At 37.5% G+C, this 20,395-nt stretch overlaps 1 protein-coding gene across 13 annotated transcripts in view; it reads left to right on the top strand.

Annotated features, from left to right (window-relative positions):
• The window catches only part of Ano5 (anoctamin 5), an 81,136-nt gene that overhangs the window by 47,990 nt on the left and 12,751 nt on the right, over nt 1-20,395 (top strand). For all 13 annotated transcript variants that reach the window (XM_087211537.1, XM_087211534.1, XM_087211536.1 and 10 more), the window contains 7 exons: nt 34-139; nt 241-301; nt 4,716-4,867; nt 8,746-8,820; nt 10,685-10,907; nt 12,530-12,699; nt 13,326-13,423. In XM_087211537.1, the coding sequence (XP_087067663.1) occupies nt 34-139; nt 241-301; nt 4,716-4,867; nt 8,746-8,820; nt 10,685-10,907; nt 12,530-12,699; nt 13,326-13,423 (885 nt within the window). The remainder of the gene's footprint in view (nt 1-33; nt 140-240; nt 302-4,715; nt 4,868-8,745; nt 8,821-10,684; nt 10,908-12,529; nt 12,700-13,325; nt 13,424-20,395) is intronic.

Genomic DNA, 20,395 nt, shown 5'->3' with positions numbered 1-20,395 from the left:
CATTTCTAAACAACTACACTCTTCTTTGGCCAGCGTGGAAATCTGCGACCCCAATGTTGGTGGTCAGATGATCATGTGCCCACTCTGTGATCAAGTGTGTGACTACTGGAGACTGAATACCACCTGTTGGGCTTCAAAGGTAAATATTCGTGGTGGTATGTTGAAAAGACTTGGAATTTCCCTTCTTTCGCACTGCATTGTATACTAAGTGTCTTTGTGTTGTTATTATTATTTTTACAGTTCTCCCATTTATTTGATAATGAGTCAACAGTGTTCTTTGCAATATTCATGGGAATTTGGGGTGAGTACATAGTCCCATAAAAACAGCTTTCTCACATTGCATGATAAATAGTTCATTCAAATAACGTATTCAGAGAGCATATTTTACATTTCAAAGGTGGTTTTAGACCATTGTATTTTTGCTATCAATACATGGATGGAGTCGTAGGCCCTTGGTCCTTGGTGTATAAAAGTCTTTATGAAAAAGTGCCCATTTCTCCAAGAAACAATATAATTTTGAGATGTGAAGTTATTAGGCTGTCACTCTGTTGCTGTGCCATAGGAAGAAAAGGTTCAGTAAGCACTTAACTCAGGAGAGACTAAACCTAAATATTTGATAACTGGAAGAAATTGAGTCAAAGGATCCTTGACTTATGAACTCGATCAGCTCCCGAGGGCTGGTTGTAACTCAAGTTGGTTGTAAGTCAATACAGCTGAGATGTTTACCTGGGCATATGCTTTAGGTGACAAGAGGCAGATGCATCTGCCATTAACCTATTAACCCAAGTGGTTCATGTGTCAGGCCGATTGTAACTTGAGGGTCCACTGTATTCTGGAACAAGATTCAAAAACAGTTGGGACGCTACTAAAGAATTCTTGACTCTCAGTTCCCTATGTCTAGTTCTAAGTCTAGCCTCCAGCTTCACTTGATAAAAATCTTCCCTATAAAGTAGAGTTCCCTTCACTTTGGAAATGTTCCACTCAGTGCTTTTTGTTTTCCATGTCAGATAGAAAATATCCTGGAGTTGTTCCTATTAACAGGCTTTTCAGGATCATGGCTAGATTCTATGAAAATCGAAGCTCAAGAATATATTTTTAGCACACATTCCTGTAAATAGTTAAGTTGAATGAAATGATACGTTTGTGGAATAGAAATGGAAAAAAGATCATACAGGTTAATGACTCAATATTGGTCCAAGGAATTGAGAGCAATAAATGAAAAATGTTTTGTAGTAGGGGGTAGAAAGTGCTTTTCTTTTAAATGTTTAGGGCATTTATAATGAAAATACATAACCTGCACAGGAAAATAAGCTAATGCATATAAGTGAAAAAAATGTTAACATCACCCAAAGTATGATCATTATTTCCACCATGATTTTTCAGAATCTTTCACTCTATATGTGTGGGCCTTATGTGTTCACATAATTTTACAGGAGTGACATAATATTGTACATACATAGCTTTAAATCTGCTTTTTAAACTCAAAAGCAAGAAATAAGAATACTCCTTCCACATCAATGAATATGTCTGAGTGTGTTGCACCCACACATGCCATATGGAAAGCTGTATTTAAAACTGAATTGAATTGTCCAGTGTGAATTTATCACATTTTACAGAACCAGTATTCTATTGTTGCATGTTTAGGCCACTAACACTTTTTTTACCATTAGGAACAATGTTAGAATAAACATTTTTTTTTATATGCACAATTTTATTTTAAGAATAAATGCTTAGGTGAATTTCTGGGGAAATTTTCTATTTACAATTCTAAAGGTTTGCTATAAATTCCTGTATTGACTTATATTAAGGCTGTGTACCCATCTAATTTTCTACGAGTATTCTGAGCTTTTTCTATGTTCCAGTCATGGATAAGCATGGAGATTCACATTTTTTTTGTCATTTACAATATAATAGATGTGATATTATCTGATTATGGCTTTTATCTACAGTTACTTGGTCACAAAGTAAGACTGAACATCTTTCTGATATTTATTGACCATTCATTAGCAATCCTAGGCTTTGGAAGTCCGGATATTTGTAGTAATTGGCAAGTCCTACTTCGTTCAGCTTTGGAGATTGAAGCCAAGTGTGCTCTGTGACTGAGCTAAGTCTCCAGTGCTTTAGATTTTTTTATTTTGAGGTGGATTCTTCCTAAGCTGCAGACTGCCCTGGGACATACCATGATCCTGCGTCCCTCCCCTGAGTAGATTCAGAGATGCCCTAAGTCAATTTTCTAGAAAACATTTTTTCCAAGTTGCTATTTATATTGCACTTTGTTCATAGTAGAAATTTTAATATGTGTAACATAGTCACAAATCTTTCCTTTATGACTTATTCTTGTTTCATGCATGTCTTTGGAAAAACCTTCCCCAAGTAAGATGTTCACCCACACTTTATTCTGGCAGTGTAATAATTTCATTTTATTTATAGCTTAAAATAATTCAGCAAGTACTTTTGAAGTTTCAATTTTATCACAGATGTTGTTGTAAAAAATAGTGATTAAAATATGCACATTTGGGCCGGGGATTTAGCTCAGTGGTTTCGCCGCCTGCTGTGCAAGCGCAAGGACCGGAGTTCGATCCCCGGTACCAAAAAAAAAAAATGCACATTTATGGCCCCATGATTCTAATTGTTTAAAGCCAATCACTAACTAGGTTACTTGTTACATTAGAGCAGTCACTATGGATTTCATCTCCACAGTTCCAAGTGTAAGAATATGTTATGTATTCAAGTGTATGTTAGATAAATGAATAACTTGGATGTTATTTGCATTCTTTCCTGAAAAAAATCAAGTCCTAGTCAAGCTCAATCTACAAGACCCAAGCCAAATGTCTGTTTAATTTTTAGAAATTCTTTCTGTGGAATACGTGACATACAAATGGCCAGCATTTATATGGAAAGATGCCCAATTGTTATTTGTCAAAAAATGCCAATTTAAGCAATAGGGAGATATCACCTCACATCTCTCAATGTGGCTGTTAAAAGAAGAGAGAGAGAGAGAGAGAGAGAGGAGAAAGAGAATATGTATGTGGATGAGAATGTGGAGAAACTGGAAAACATTCATCCTGCTGATAATAACTCAAAAGTGGCAGAGTCACTGTAAAACAGTATAGAAGTTCCTTGAAATTTTAACTATAGAATACTAGAGATTCAGGAATTATTTGTATTTATGCATGAGAAATCAGAATCTTGAAGAGATACTACCACTCTGGTGTTCATTGCAGCATTGCTTATAGTAAGAAGATATGAAAATAACCCAAATGCCTATTGATAAACAAACTGATAAAAAAATGTATGCAGTGGAGGATTATTTAGGCTTAAAAGAAGGGAATTCTATAATATGCACCAATATAGACAAAATTTGGGACCCTAGGCCCAGTGAGGTGTGGCAGTCACAGAAGGGAGACGCTGTGAGATTCAGCTTATGTGAAAGTACATGAAACAGTCAAATTAATAGAATCAAGAAGTGAACAAAAAGAACTGCCATTTGGGTGATAAACATATTTGCATTGGAAAGAAAATACATTTGATGCAGAAAGAGCAGCTAAATAAGTATGATGATCTTTTAATAAAGATATAGTTAGGACATACACATAGAATCCATTTTTTATAACTTATTTCTAGGTTAGAGGGAGAGTCAAGGAAGCTTTAAAAGTTGAATCTTTCATGCTAACATAATTTGATTTTTGTCTTAGTATTCTATTCCTAGACATATGCCCCAAAGAAGGATATATATATATATATATATATATATATATATATATATGCAATAGAGAAAATTCGCATTTCAAATGCTCATCCATAGAAGAATAAATAAAATTGTGGTTTATTCAAACAGTAGTTTTCTGCATATCAATGATAATAACGAACTTTTGCTGCACACAGTGACAAGGTTGATAAAGAAGCATGATACAAAAACTTTCAGTTGTGTGACACTGTTTGTGTAAACTTCACCATTAGGCAAAGTTTGCTTATGATTTTACTCCTGTCTGGGAAGAGTCAGAGGGAAAGTTTCTACAGTTCTGGTCATGTTCACCATATTTCATGTTGATGCTGATACCTAAGTGTGTTTATTTCATGAAAATTCTCCTAATTGTACACTGACGTTTTGTGTACTTTTCTGTATGTTATTTCTCAATTAAAATTTAACAGTGGACATACACACACACACTCAATATGTAGGAAGTTGTGTGTGCGTGTATGAAGGCAGGAGAGAGAGGGAGAGAAGAGAGAGAGAGAGAGAGAGAGAGAGAGAGAGAGAGAGAGAGAGAGAGATTGTGCTGAGAAATAGCTCTTATATTTCCCTTAAAAATGTTTCATAGAAAATACTTCTCTATGTTTGATAAAATGGTATTTTGACTTAAACGATTTCAATAAAGGCAGATGCAAAAAAAAAAAATCTTTAGTAAACTGTTAAGTTTAAATATTCCATCAAATAATTTGAATTAAGAAACAATGTAATGTGCCTGAAAACAATTCCTGCTTGATCTACTGTGTAAATTTTAAATAGGAATTATTTGAATGTTATTATATAACATTAAGCCAACATTCATAATTGGTAATTTCATCATCCATGACAGAACAGCCACCTGAAGTATAGGGGCCCCTTTGCAGCCAACACGAATGAAGATAGAGGTGGGAGAAAACTGTTTCCTCATTAGCATTTCTCTCTGCCTCTTGATCATGTTTGTTTTCATGCATTTCTTCACCGGTAGTCACGTTGTTTTTGGAGTTTTGGAAACAGCGACAAGCCAGACTGGGGTACGAGTGGGATCTGGTGGACTTCGAGGAGGAGCAGCAGCAGCACCAGCTGAGACCGGAGTTCGAAGCCATGTGCAAGCACAGGAAAATGAATGCAGTGACGAAGGTACTGTGGCCGCCGTGAAATGGGCCATGCCTTCAGATGGGCGTTGTGCTGTAGGTCGCTCCTCAATAATGATGCCTTCAAAATATTCCCCAACATAAGAGCTCTTCGAACATCCTTACTTATTTCTAGTACATACATGTACTCTTGCATGTATGTATATATATGAGAAATCTTAAACCTAAAGAATAGGAAGCAAGTACAGTATAGTAAACACCATAGACAGGACTATTACTCATCTTCGATCATTTTTATTTCATGTACAAAATACATGAAATTTTTCATCGAAGCCTTACAACTTTCTCTCACTAGATTAGTTTAAAGCAAATATGAGGCCTGAGAATATGGAATATGTAGCTTTAATACTATGTGAGAACAAGAAAAATAGTGTGTATGCTGTGGGCTGCTTTGTCTGTGAATATATAGACATAGAAGTGATGCTAATTTAATATGAAAAAATAAAATAGTTGTATCAAGTAGGATTATGAGTGAATGTTTTAGTAGAGCAAATTTTGTTCATGTCTCTTTCTACTGATTTTAGTGGGAAGATAATTGAATTGGTGGCTTTGGAAAACTGTGTTTGAGAGCTAGTCTCACTTTTTCTTCTTCCTTTTTTTTTTTTTTTCCTTTGTATTGGGAATTGAACTCAGGACCTTTGCACTGATCTGCATCCTCAGCCACTTTACATTATTTTTCTTGAAGCAGGTTCTCACTAAGATTCAAGACTCAAGAATCCTTCACTGGCAAACTAACTGTATACTCTTGACTGAGTCATTTAACTTCTTGATACCTGAGTTTTCTCCTGTGAAAGTGCAAGTTGCTTTGCCTTTGAAGACCAGAGCCTTAGCTACACATTCTTAGAATCTCTATTTTTCTATAAACAGGAATCTCTGTGTCATCTGCTCCTATTAAGACAAGGACATTTCACAGTTCGTAATAGCGAAAGCTTGGAAACAGCCCAAGTGCCCATCAACTGGAAACTGGATAAAGAAGATGTGGTTTTTTATAAAATGGAGTACTACTCAGCCATAAAGAATGAGAAACTAGAGTCATTTATAGCTAAATGGATGCATATTGAGGCCATCCTCTTAAGTGAAATAAATAGGACACACATGTGTAAATACCGAACAGTTTCTCTAGTGTGAGAAACTGAGACTGTAAATAAGGATTAAAAGGATTAAAATGAATAATTGATAATTTGAAATAGGAAAAGGTCCAAAGGTGTAGGGGTGGTGGGAGGGGAAGGGGAAAGGAAAGAAGGGAAAGGAAAAATTATGAGGAAAGAAAAAAATGGAAATGAAATCTATGTAAATAGGGAGGGGTAGAGGGGGTGAAGGATGCACAGGGAATGGGGAAAAAGTAAGAACCAAGATGCATCATGCATGGGTACAAGCACCCAATGGTAAATGTAAACATATTGTATACCTAAAATGCACCAATAAAAGAATTTAAAAAATAAAATAAAATAAAAAGAGGACAGAAGGTGAGCCTCGTGGCATGCACTTGCAACTCCAGAATTCTGGGAGGCAGAAGCAGGAGGATTGCAAGCTCTAGCCCAACTTGACCAACTTAGAAACTTACTGAGATCCTGTTTCAAAGTTATTATTTACATGTACCCACTCTCAAAGATGACTGTAAACTGCATGTGCTATACATGTACTAATAAAACATTAAAATAAAATAAATATTTTAGAAGTGGTGAGGACCTAGCTCAGTGGAAAGGCCCTGAGTTAAATTCCCAGTCCAGGAAAGAAAAAAAAAAGAGAGACAATGTCTCAAATACAAGCTTTTCTTTGTTCAAAACACTATTCTTGTAATCAACACTTACAATTATTTTTACAATTTACATATTCACCAAAAAATTTGTTTCCCTCTACTCCAAAAAGAATAGCTATCATTAAGAAGTAAATAATAACAAATGCTGGAGAGGCTACAGGGGAAGAGGAGCCCTTGTACATTGCGGTGGGAATGTAAAGTAGTCCAAGCATTGTGGAAATCAGCACGGAGATTCCTAAGAACACTTACCAGCTCCCACAATGAATGCAATCATTACCTATTGCAAACATGTACTTATAAAATAAAATATGAAAACCCTAAAAAAGTGAAACTACAAATTTCATTTGACCCAACTAATTCCTTTCTGGGTACCTTCGTAAAAGAGTTCAGGACATCATATTACAGTGACCTACATGTACTCATGTTTATAGCACTGCATCTAAAAAACCTACTTCTTGGATGTGGCCTATATATCAACTACCAGATGAATGGATGAAGAGAAGGTGGTGTTTATACACAGCCTATTACCTGTCAGCCATAAAGAAGAATGAACTTGAGTCTTTTGTAGGAAAATGGATGCACCTTGAGACCTTAAAGTTAAATAAAATACATCAAACACACAAGCTTACCTATCTATGATCCCTCTTATATGAGATACCCAAAATATAAATAAATTAAAAAGCAAAGTATAAAATAGTAGCAAAAGAGGAAATAGATCTTTTTCAGATGGGAAGGAGACCCAGAGAGGGATGAAGATAGGAGGGAGGAAAGGGAAGAGGATGAATTCATTCATTTTAATGAATGAAAATGTGTCCTGTACGTGTATCCACGACCCACAGTGTATGTATGGCAAACCTGTACTAACAAACATTCGAAAAGTAAAATTTCATTGGGAGATCGTGAAAAAATCAATAAGTGAATAGAGGAGAAAAACCCCAGAAAATACATCAATAATTTGAATGTTAGTTTGAAATTACAAAAAGGATATCGACAGAATAATGACATGATGTTTATTCCTATTTCATGATACCAAAAAAAAGAAAAGAAATTGGAAGCAAGATGCTTGCCTTTACCAAAAATTTAACATGGGAAATGGCATATTAAATGTTTTCATCTGGAAGTGGTTGAAAAGCAGTAACTATTGATTCACTGTGGTTCATTCACTTCACTTGAGTCAGGTTTGTAGATTTTGAAATCAAGAGGCAGAATTTGTTTTTTTCTTCTTACAGGGTTTTTTTGGTGTTTAAGTACCACCCCACCGGAGCTCTCTGTTCTGTGTACTGCAAGCACACTCATTACACTCATGCACGGACGGACACACACTCACAAAAATACGCACACACACACTAACCCCCATGTGTACTGTATGCATATGTGCGAACGGTTGTACAAGTCACATATGTGCACATGTGCACACACTGTGATGTTCTGTGGCCCTCTGGACAGCCTACTCTACCCTTGAGAGTTCTCTCTGCCTCCAGGCTACACTGAGATTTCCTAAAATGTGAAATCTTATATTTGGTAGAGTTGCATGGTTTAGATTTCTCTGGTGAAGTTTTTTACTGCGTGGCAGTCATACCTTTTGATGTAGGGAAGAATGTTTGCCAACCTAAAATTAATATCTTCCATTAATGAATCCAAAGCCTGAAGGTAGAAGCATCTGATCTACTGGTTGTTATGTGGAAGAGCATAGTTTATCCCATAAATACAAGGGACACACCTCAACTTAATATACGCAGAGCAATGGCATTTATTTCACATCCATGAGATTAAAATTGCCAGTTTATTAAATCATGTCTACTTAAGCAGCGACAATGAGGGTCAACTTCATCTCCTACCTGTGAGGCCGTGGACACACTCCACCTCAGCACTCAGGAGGTAGTAGCATCCCTGTCTCATCATGCATAAGATACCCCATCTAGGGGGCTGATAGCTCCTACTTCCAGGGAAGAGACCAGTTCTAGAGTGTAAATGTCCATGTGCTGGGTAGGGAGCCCTTTTGCTATGTTTCAGATTTCCCTCTGTGCCATGATTTGCTCTGCTGCTTGGGGAACCAACTTTGAGGGCGTATGTTGAATATTTCTGTGATTTCTCTGCCGTTGCAGGAGATGGAACCTCATATGCCTCTGTTTCGTCATATTCCATGGTACTTCTTATCTGGAGCCACGGTGACACTGTGGGTGAGCATTTCTTTAAAAATATTATCAGGCCGGGGATGTACCTCAGTGGCCCCATGCCTGACTGGCAAGCACAAGGTCCTGAGTTCAATCACTGGTACTGGAAAAAAAATTAAAAGAAAATTAAACAATATTAGCATCTCTGTAACAGGAAATCCATTCTGCAGGCTGAAGCAGCAGTTTCCTCGGGAGTGTCTCTGGTTCTCCCCTTCTCCTTCTCCTGGTCTTTTTACCTTATTACACTCTCATGTCAAATAAACTTGAATCGTGTGCATTTTCTATAATTTAACTTTGTGGAATGATCTAGAGTTACAGAGAGATATGTTATCTTATATCCTGTGCCTCCTCATCTCATAATACTTCTCTAATTAAGCTATAACTTGAAACCAGAATAGAATAGCAAACTTATTTTGATTGCAGATTCTGGTTAGGTTATCATTAATTTATCTTTATCTCCATCTACTTAAAGTATCTGCACGAATGAATACAACTCATACTGTTAAATTTCATCCTCTTGCTGAAATAAGCAGAAAATGTGTCTTCCATTTGAATTATTTAATTAACATCTTCTCTTGTGATGGAGTCTATTTTTCTCCAGGTCTTTTTCCTAAGTAGATCTCTGTATCGCCATAGTCTATTCCCTTTCCAAATTTGTGCCCTGGGCCTATACTTTTAAGAGAGAAACTATGTGACCTTCTAAGGAGTTAGTGTGTGGAAGTATAGATCATAGATCAATTAATAAAGCTTTTTCAAATGGGAAAGGGAGTAAGAGTAGGAGGGGGCAGGAGGGATGGGAGAAAGAGACAGAAAACGAATTTACATGTGGCATGTGCATGTACAAACTCCCAGCGATAAACATAGTCATCATATATTGCAAACAGGCACTAGTAAAATACAGCAATAGAAAATAAAATTAACTTTTAAAAATTAGCAGTTGTAGACTATAGTTTAACCCCTTTAGTGCATATACATGTTTTGCTTTTAACATTTCTTGCTAAAGTGATTGTTTTTCTATTTTAAAAACACTTGTAGAAGGGCCAGGGATTTAGCTCAGTGGCACCACACCTGCCTTGCAGACGCAAGGTTCTGAGTTTGATCCCCAGTACTGGAAAAAACCAAAAAACGAAAAAACCAAACCACTTGTAGAAATGTATTTTCTTAGATTACATAACAACCAAAGCGGAAACGTGAGAGAAGAAAGGAGGACAGTAACCAATTCAGGATACTCCATAGGAAAGAGTCCGGATTCTAGGCCCAGAAAGACTATTCCAATTTAGTTTCTAGTTCTTATTCAATCTGACTTCTTCGGCTTTTAGATTGAAATTCTCTAATTACTGATCTAAAAGCATCTTTGTGCTTTTGCCGTGTTGGGAATGCACAGAATTTATACAAAATCTATGGAACTATAAGAGGAGGATTCAGCTACTGTTCTGTAAAGAGGCCTCGTATAATTTTGGATTTATGGCCACATAAAGTTTCTGATACATAATCGTTTTTCTTTATAACCTTTAAAAATGCAACAAAAAAATTTAACTTGGAGGACACAGAAGGGCAGAGGAGACCATGGATAGGATTGAACCTTCTGGCTCTCTTTGCCAATCCCTGCTACAGGCTGAGTCATGAATACTCTTGCTCTCTTTATACTTAACCTCTTGCCAGCAAATGATTCATCTTCAACCCCTGTTACTTTGCCAGTGTTCCTTTCCCGCCATGTATTAATTTGTTAAATGACAAGCTCAGACTGACTCAGTTGACTTTGGATGCCAGAGCTGGTGAAGTTAATATATGATGAGAACAGTTTGTGCTGCTATCTGAATGCATCACAGAGATCCAGAGCCTGAGTGGCCGATTTGTTTTCTTTTCCCAGATGGCTCTTGTGGTCACCAGCATGGTGGCTGTGATTGTGTACCGCCTGTCAGTCTTCGCTGCATTTGCGAGCTTCATGGAAAGTGAAGCATCCTTACAGGAAGTCAAGAGGTTCTTCACTCCACAGTTAGCCACGTCGCTCACTGGATCCTGCTTGAACTTCATTGTCATCTTGATCTTGAATTTCTTTTATGAAAAAATATCTGCGTGGATTACAAAAATGGGTAAGCTAGCCAAATTTTGTGATCAGAAAGTGGGTTCTTATCACTGCAATACATCTACTAGGATCCCTTTCCACAGAGCTCATTTCCTAAATGCATATTTTAGACAGTTTTGCTCTCTAGGCAGAATCACACCTGATACCTCAGAACCCCCTAAGAGCCCTACGCAGGCCTACCCTAAAGGAAGTAGGAAGAAGAAGAAAAAAAAGAAAGCATTAGGACTCCTGAAGTCATTTTGAGTATTCCTGTCTTACTCTTTCTGTGGCAGATCTAGCTCTATCCTGAGTAAAATGGTGAATGCAATCAAGACACAGAGAATTTGATTTCATGTGAATGACTCTTAGGAGATATTTGGCTTTGGAACTCATCCTGAGAAAAACTGAACATCAAATCCTGCTAAAGAGATCTCAGTCAGTTCTTTGTTCTTCAACTGCTATCTCTTAGATCAGGAATCACTGACCTTTTAAGGTATTAGCATTTCTCCTGAAGCCAAGAGGGAAGGTAAAGGGAGTCACAAGCTAGGATGGGATTCAAGAATAACGCAGCGGAATTGCTTCTGTTCTTGTCCTGGGTGAGGCAGGGATGACATCAGAGGCTCGAGCCAAGGTTTCACATGTTCTTTGAGAGCAGGAGGACATGCTTTCCCCAGTCTGAGCACTAATACCAGGTCCTCTGTGGGCAGCAAGGGCGCTGTCTCCCCCAGCACCAGGTGAAACCCGTTAACCTTCCTTACAACCCATCTGCAAATTGGGAGTTTGATTTCAATTTTATTTTATTTTTTTTCCGCTAGCAAGAGCAAGAAAATTATAAAACATAAATTTTTAAACCACTTGAAATGGCAGAGCTTTCTTCAATGTGAAAAATCATTTGAATTCCTATTAGAGAATTTTTAGGAATGCAACAGGACTACGCTAAAACGGAGCCATTCTCTGTATTTTTAGAGTAAGTTTGTTGCTATTTCAGTATTTCTGAAAGTATCAAAGATTTGGCTGGGTCAGCTGTGGTCTTGGAAAATTATCCACTCAGAGAAACACATTCCCTTCCTCTTTTGTGCTTCATGTTGCTTCAGTGTGGTGTGAAGATAATTTAACATTTCCTTATCTTCAGAATTTGTTAAATCACAAATCGTGATCATGCGTTTTTAATAAACAAGGAAAATGTGTACTCTTTTTGCCACCATTTGCTGTCATATAATTTAATTCATGATAGGAAAGCCCAGTGCAATTGGAAATCATCTCTACCCGTGATGTAATTATACAGTTTAAACTTGATTGATAACAAAGGGTAAAAATTTGAAATATTTACGTGATCTCAGTTTCAGGGGATAATGTGGAGACTTTTGGGGGGATTTCAGTTCCAAATTCTGACTATGACCCCAAGAAAAGTATTTCATTATATAAATGTGACAATCCTGCTTTCTAGGCAATCTCAGTAACTAGACTTACACAAAGGATCAACAGAAACCCCAGGCAAACTCAGATATTCCACATTGCTCTTCTGATTAGAGTGAGGAGATTTCCGTAGACCTTCAGAATAATACTACTGGATGTCCCTTGTCCCCGTGAGAACAAAATTCAAGAAAAAACTGGGAAGTGCACTAAGCCTTGGTGTTTTTTACTTAACAGAACTCCCTCGAACTTACCAGGAATATGAGAGCAGTCTTACTTTGAAAATGTTCCTGTTTCAGTTTGTGAATTTTTACTCATCCTGCTTCTACGTAGCTTTCTTTAAAGGGAAGTTTGTGGGCTACCCTGGAAAATACACATATTTGTTTAATGTGTGGAGAAGTGAAGAGGTAAGAGTTCTCTTGAGAGCTGAGCTATGCGACTTCAATAGCTCATTACTAACTAGAACTTTCTTTGTGCCCAGCACTAACTCAGATGTTACCCAGTTGCAAGAGAAGTCTAGACAGCCAGTGTGCATGGACGAGTCTTTGCATCTGTTAGAATTTTTACTTCCTTTGTACAACGGTTTATAATGATGCCTGTGGTCTGGTAGTGAACCATCAAGTGTCAAATCAGTAATCTTCATTCCCAATGGCTTCCTACAAAGGATTCTTGATCACTTTCTGGAAAAAAGCCTTCACTCTGAACTACAGCGTTAGACAGTCAGTGGTTTCCAATCCTGGTTGCACATCCGGTTTACATGGAGAATGTCCTGACCCTTGACCTCCACCACAAAGAGTCGGTACTGTGTCAGACTTAGACCCCTTAGAGAAGTCTGCAGGTGAATCTAGTGTGGTTAGCCTGGCCCTGATCTAAGATTATGCTTGGAACTATTTGGCCAAATATCTCTTTAATCCCTTTACTATACTCCCCCCAACTAAAATCTTAAATATTAAAGTAATGCTTTAGAGTTTCTTTTAGTTGCCAAATTCCATCTTCCATCATTTACTTTTCTCCCCTCTTTGCTTCCAACTAGTGTGATCCTGGAGGCTGTTTAGTGGAACTGACCACCCAGCTAACCATCATAATGATTGGGAAACAGATTTTCACAAACATTAAGGAAGCAATTTATCCGTATGTATGGCTTACAAGTGTTTTGCTTTTTTTGATTTAAGTAACCAGAAGGCATTTCCTTGGAAGAGGATGAAATTTGCTTTATCTTGGTGCCTTTGTTACTAAATGTTTTAGGCAACGAAAATCTTCTTAATCAACAGTGAAAGATGCGCTAAGATTACATAGGCTTTTGATCGATTAATTAACCAATTATTCAAATCCATGGTTAGCAAAGTCTTAAATTGTATTTTATTTTTAATTGAATGTAACTATGGAGTACAATGTTATGTGTTCTATGTGGGGTCTATTTTTCGCTTGAAATTGAGAAAAAAATAGTTATCTCTGTCTTCTACAAACATTTGACAAGAAAATCTAAATGTAATACACTCTGTAGATTATTCTACATGCTGAATTGTGTTTCATAATGTTACTAAAAGTTGAACTTTTAAAAATATCTTGTGATGTCGTCTAGAGATGCAGATTGGCTGTAAATAAAACACTGGAGAATTTTCAGTGTGAAAGGACTCCTCTCTGATCCAAAAACAAAGCAATCATGAATACATTATAAAAAGACAAACTAAAATGATAGTTAATCTCAAATATTAGGTGAACTCTTTCTAATAGATGAATGAAAAGAAAGGAATTATATAACCGTAATTGTACGGTCCTGCAGAGCTCTTAGGAATGACAATAGCAGGGTTTGGCACCTGCAGAATAAAGTAGGCTAAAAACGTCCCACTGAAGACAGGGGACTGCCTTGAAGCTGGGCACTGGGTTTGTTCTCTTATTTATGAGAAAATGTTGAGAATGTTCTCCCTGCACCCCTAACAATGCACACAGCTTTGTAGCGCTGTTAGATTCTGCTTCATGAGCTGACGCCAGATAAACATGGACTTATTTTTACAGTGAAAGGTGTCAGCCAAGCCTCCTTCCAGTTTCTTGATTGGATGTAAGGAAAATAATTCCAAACTTTTATTGGTAACTCTTAGCTCTAGATTGAGAAACCTGAGAACCGAATGGAGGCGTCCTCTAAACCAAATAGAAGAGGGGGATAAATATGCAGAGAAGGAGAGAGACAGGGGAGGTAAACTAAGGGGTTTTTTTGGTACTGGGGATCAAACTCGGGACCTTGTGCTTGCGAGGCAGGCGCTGGAATAATTTTTTTAAATAACCAAAATTTAAAAAAGAAAATCCTGAACCTGTATACAAACCAAATTTGCAAAATACTTATGACAGTTAATTGTATAGAGACTTAACAAAACTGCCTTTTAGAAAGGGAGATAGTCTAGATGATTATTTTAACTAGATGATTCTGGCAAAGCCCATAAACATCATGTAATTATATTAAAAACAAAAGGGGAAGTGATACTGTCTTTAAAAAGGATCAGGAAATAATTAAATAAAATGTAGCAGACATGAAATAAAAAACTATCTGTGAGGGAATTGGTTATATATAAATAAAAATATTGCTTTAAATACTAAGTACAATAGATGAGACAATTCCAAAGTATAAGTCCAGACTAGACACAGTTTAAGAATGAGTAAGTAAGCCAGGCATAGTGGCACATAAGTGTAATTACAGCCCTTTGGGAGCTGAGGTAAGAGGATTATGAATTCAAGGCCAATCTGGGCTACATAGTGAGTTTGAGGCAACTCCGTACTACATATTCAGTTCAGGGCCAGCCTGCAATCTAGCAAGACCATTGACTCAAAAAAGAAAACAAACAAAAAGCTAGTGAATTTGAAAATGTTACAAAGTTATCCCTATGTTGTATAGTACAAGATGAGGTTTTTAAAAAATTAAAGGGTAGAGGTTGCGGCTTAATAGTAGAGCATCTGCCTAATATGCAAAATTCCCTAGGCTCAATCACAAGTACTGAAAAATAATCAATAATAGTAAATTTAAGAATTAAATCCAAGGGTCCAGGGATTTAGCTCAGTGGTTTCGCTGCCTGCTCCAATACCAAAAAAAAAAAAAAAAAAAAAAAAGAATTAAATCCACAATAAGATAGATCACAGCTTTCTTCCTTAAAGTACCTGTAAGCTTCAGAAAAAGATAGTTGAGAAAATCCTGGAGGGGAAAGATTTTTTGAACAGGTAATTGCTGAATGTGTTTCAAGAGTTTGAGAAAGAGAAATACATTCTAGGACTGATGTAAGATAAATAGAATTCATTCTCTTATTCGTATGGTGAAACTATAGAACATTAAAGGAAAACAGAATCTTAAAATCTGTCAGAAGATGTACTACCTACAAAAGTATGTGATTTTACTATCAACAGGTTTCTCATCAGTAGCATTAGATGTTAGAAGACAGTATTTTCAAGATTCTGGGTGAAAATGTTTGTCTTAGCTATCAAGGTCCAGGGCAATTATTACTGAACATGTAGGTGGGATAGACATTTTTAGAGATAGAAACGCTAACAGTTTTTATTCATTGACCATCACAGCATAATCTACTGGAAGTTGTATTTGAGTAAAAAGAGGTCACAGTGAAAGTGTGCAATGCAGGAAATATGGGTCAACACACAACTCGTTAGCTCCAATAAGTTGTAACACTTTGGTAGTAATCTAAGAGTCATACAGAATTTATATGGTGAAAACTACAAAATGCCAAAGAAAGAAAGAAAGAAAAAACTATACAAAGAGCAATATATGCTCATGGATTGGAAGACACAGTATAGCAAAGATGTCTATTATCCTTAAGTTGACTTACAGATTTACAGTTATTTCATCAACATAGCAATAGGGGTTTTGTAGACATACACAAATGCATTCTATCACGTCTTTGGGAGGCAAAGAACTGGATCAGCCAAAGTACTGCTCTAGAAAAGTAAAGCTGGACGAAGTTCTGGATAAGATGGTAGATAGAAGTATCTTTTCTATAACTCTGTATTAGAAGAATACAAAGTTAGAAAAAAATTACAGTCCTCGGAGAGAGAGACAGAGTTCTTAAAATAAAGAGATGGCAGGAAAGCTAAAAGCGTGTACAAAGAGAAAGGCAAGGCAGAGAATAATACGAAACTGTCCACAATGCCAGCCGAGGCTCCTAAGGTGGAGGGGATCCGAGGTAACTCAAAGAGGGCAGCAGCCCCGGTGGGAAACAACTGAGCATCAGCCCCAGCCGCAGGAGAAACCCGTGGTTATCACCAAGCCCACTGCGGGAATTCGCCCGAGAGTGACTCCTGGTGGCATCCACCTGTGGTGAGGCAATCCCCTGCGGCACTTGCCGTGTCTCGTCTTGGAAAGCTACAACCAGGAATCGATTTGCCGTGGGCGTTACTGTTTGGAACTGAGCGGCTCTGGGGACCAGAGGTCACACTTTCGGGAGCAGCCACACCTGGGGGTGCCTGAGCAGGCCCGCCACGTGCGTGGGTGAAGTGAGGGAAAGGCTGAGCTCCAGGCAGACGCTCTGAGAAGGGGAAGTGGCGAAGAGCTCGGCGTGCTCTACGGCGGTGCGCAGCTCTGTGCGCAGTGGGGAGGAGACAGCCCTGCGGAGTGTGGTCTTCTGACGGGGCTGGATCCGGAAGGACGCATCTGGTCAGCGCCCCCGTCAGGCGCGAAACACGGCGGTCTGTTTTCTCCTGCCGCTCCCTGAAGCGTTGGGGATGCGGACGCTGGTCACAGGCCTGCAGAGCGGGGAGCCCGGCTCTGACCGCCGCGTGCCACTGCCACGGCCGCGTTTGGAGTCGGCAGCAACTCCGGCTCCCAGAGCAAAAACTGCGACGCCTCTGGGCGGGCAGCCTCGAGACGCGGATCCACTGAACGACCCCCCTGCCTCATTTCTTACTTCTATCTAAATTCCTTTTTAAAATTCTTTAACTGAGTGTTTATACCTATTTCCTCCTTTTCCTCATTTTCTCTGCCCTTTTAAAGAAAATCTTGCCTCTACTTTTTTCCCCTTTCCTTACCCCTTTCACATCATCATTATTACTTTATTTTTATTACTTTTCTTTTTTTGGTACCGAGGATTGAACTCACAACCTTATACTTGCAAGGCAGGCATGGTGCCCCTGAGCTAAATCCCCAGGCCTTATTTTCATTACCTTTAATCTTACTTAATTTTATACCTTTAGGCTACTTCATGTTCCCACTGTCCCTTTCTTTTCCAATATTTTTGTAGTACAGCTGTTGCTTTTAATTGGTTTTTACATTTCAGCAGTTGGTTTGTCTTTGTGTTGTCATGGTTTCTGGAGTTTATTTCCTCCTCTCTGGCTGATACTGGGGACCAAGTCCTCAAAAGAAGGCTGCTCACTAAGACCCTCACATGAGAGTGGGAGCAATATCTGACCCTACAGATGTGCATGTCCCAGTGCAGAAATGCCACCAATATACAGAATAAGGGAGCATAATTCCTCCAGGGTTCATAACTCTTCAGAAACTGAATCCCAGGATATCACAATGGACAAAGATTCAGAAAATTGATTTTTTAAAAATGATAATGACTTTAAAGAAGCAAGTAAATAGCTGAATGAAATAAGGAAGATAACGAAGAATATGGAAAAGAAATTTAACAAAGAGACAGCGATGCTGAAAAATAATGAAACAAATCATGGAAATAAAAAGCTCAGTACATCAAGTACCACAGTCAGAGGATAGCGACACCAATAAACTGGGTCAAGCAGAGGAAAGAATGGCAGTCAAAGGCAAAGCTGATGAATTATTAGATTCAGATTATAACAAGCAAAACAAAAAATTATAAACAAAAACATCCATGAACCCTGGATCTCAATTAAAAGAAAACATGAATCTTCAGTCTGGAAGAGGGAGCCAAAATACCGACTGAAGACATGAAAATCTATCCAGGGAAATAATGCAGAAAACTTCCTAGATTTGGGGAATGATATAGATATATAGGTAGAGGAGGCAATGGAACCCCAAACAGGCATTATCAGAAAGGAACTTCTCAATGTCATGTTATACTTAAAAGGTCGATAGTACAGGACATGAAAAGAATATTGAAAAAAACATGAAAAGGACATGTAAAGAAAGCTGTAAGAGAGAAATCCCAAGTCATTTATAAAAACAAATCCATCAGAATAGCAGCAGATTTCTCTGCAGAAACACAAGCGGCCATGGAGTGATGCATGTCATGTCCTGAAATTAAATTAAATTAAATTAAATTAAAATAGGTTACTAATCCAGCAAAGCTATTATTCAGAATTGTAGAAACAACAAAGGTTTTCCAATACGAACACAAACTAAAGGAATTTATGAACATTCAGTCAGCATTGCCAAAGAATCCTAGACACAGAACAAGATGAATAGGTAAGCAAATGAGCATCTGGAAAGAATCAAACATGAGAAGCACAACAAAATGACTAGAATTAATACATACCTCTCAATAATAACTCCAAGTGTGAATGGTCTTAATTCTCCAACTAAGAGACACAAGCTGGAAGATTGACTTTAAAAGCAGAAACAGACTCCGGTGCCCACACTAGGAAAGTCATGCACAGAGCAAAAAGGAAAAGATGGAAAACAGTATTCTGTCCAAACGGAATCTGAAAGCAAGCAAATGTAGCTGTACTCATAGCCAAGAAACCTGACATCAAGCAAAAATTGGTGAAATGAGAAATCAAGGGCCTTTTGGCAAAGGGAACAATCTACCAAGAAGATATAGCAGTTATAAATATTCATTCACCAAACTTTGGTTTGTCCAATTTTGTAAAACAGTCATTACTCAAAGTAAAGAGATGTACAAACCCCAATACAATAATAGTGGGTGGCTTCAATACTCCACTGTCACCAATAGATAGGTCATTCAGACAAAAATTTAACACAGAAAAGTGAGAGTTAAACTACACCATAGATCAAAGGGTCATAGACATCCACTAAGCATTCCATTAAACTACAGAATAAACATTTTTAGCAACTCATGTAGCATTCTCCAAAATAGACCATACAAATACAAAAAATTGAAATAATCTCTTGTATCGATCCAAATGGAATGAAGCTAGAAATTAACAAGAGAAACTAAAGAAATGATGAAAACATAGGAAAAATTGAACAACTCATTTTCAAGCAGTCATTTAGTCATTGATGAAATCAAGAGGGAATTTTAAAAATTCCTGAAAGCAAAGGAAAATGGGAACCCAACTTCATCCCAGAACCTCTGGGATTCAGTAAAGCCAGAACTCAGAATAAAGTTCATACCTGTAAATGCCTGCCTTAAAAATGAGAGAAAACTCAAATAAGTAATCTAGGAGTACATCGCAAAGCATTAGAAAAACAAGAACAAGCCAAAACCAAACCCAATAGAAGGAATAAATAGTAAATATCTGAGCTGAAAATAAGGAAATAGAGAATAAATATAAATACAAAGGATCAATGGAACAACAAATTGATCCTTTGAAAATATAAACAAGATTGATTAGCTGTTAGTCAAACTAGGCAAAGAAAGAGAAGACCCAAATCAATACAAATAGAGATGTAAAGAGTGTACAACATCATACACCATGATCAAGTTTATTTGATTCAAAGGATGCAAGGATGCTTCAACATAAACATAATATACCACATAAATAGATTCAATTATAAAAAACACGTGATCTTGCGAATTCATACAAAAAAAGCCTTTGACGAAATTCAATATATTTTCAGAAGAAAAACCTCAAAGAAAGTGGGTTAGAAGGGTCATCCTTCAACATAAGAGTGGCTATTCATGAAAACCTCAGTTACTATAGTATTGAATGGAAAAAAAGCTGAACACTTTTCCCCTCAATTCAGAAACAAAGATGTCTACTCTTGCAACTGTTATTCAGTATGGTACTTGGAATTTTGACCAGAACAACTATGTGAGACAAAGCTAAAACAGATCCAAGTAGGAAAGTAAGAAGTTGAATAATGCTTAATTTTAGGTGATACCAGCCTATGCTTAGAAGATTCTGAAGAAGCTACCGAAAGACATTTATATCTGATAAATATATCAAAGTATCAGGATGCAGAATCAACCTTAAAAATCAACAGATTTTTCTATGCACCAATAGTTAATT

Source organism: Heterocephalus glaber, unplaced genomic scaffold (genome assembly GCF_053883595.1).
Source record: "Heterocephalus glaber isolate CG9 unplaced genomic scaffold, H.glaber_assembly_v1.0 deba00001428, whole genome shotgun sequence".
NCBI lineage: Eukaryota > Metazoa > Chordata > Mammalia > Rodentia > Bathyergidae > Heterocephalus > Heterocephalus glaber.
Note: the sequence above shows the minus strand (reverse complement) of the source record. Positions and strands in the feature narration are given on the sequence as shown.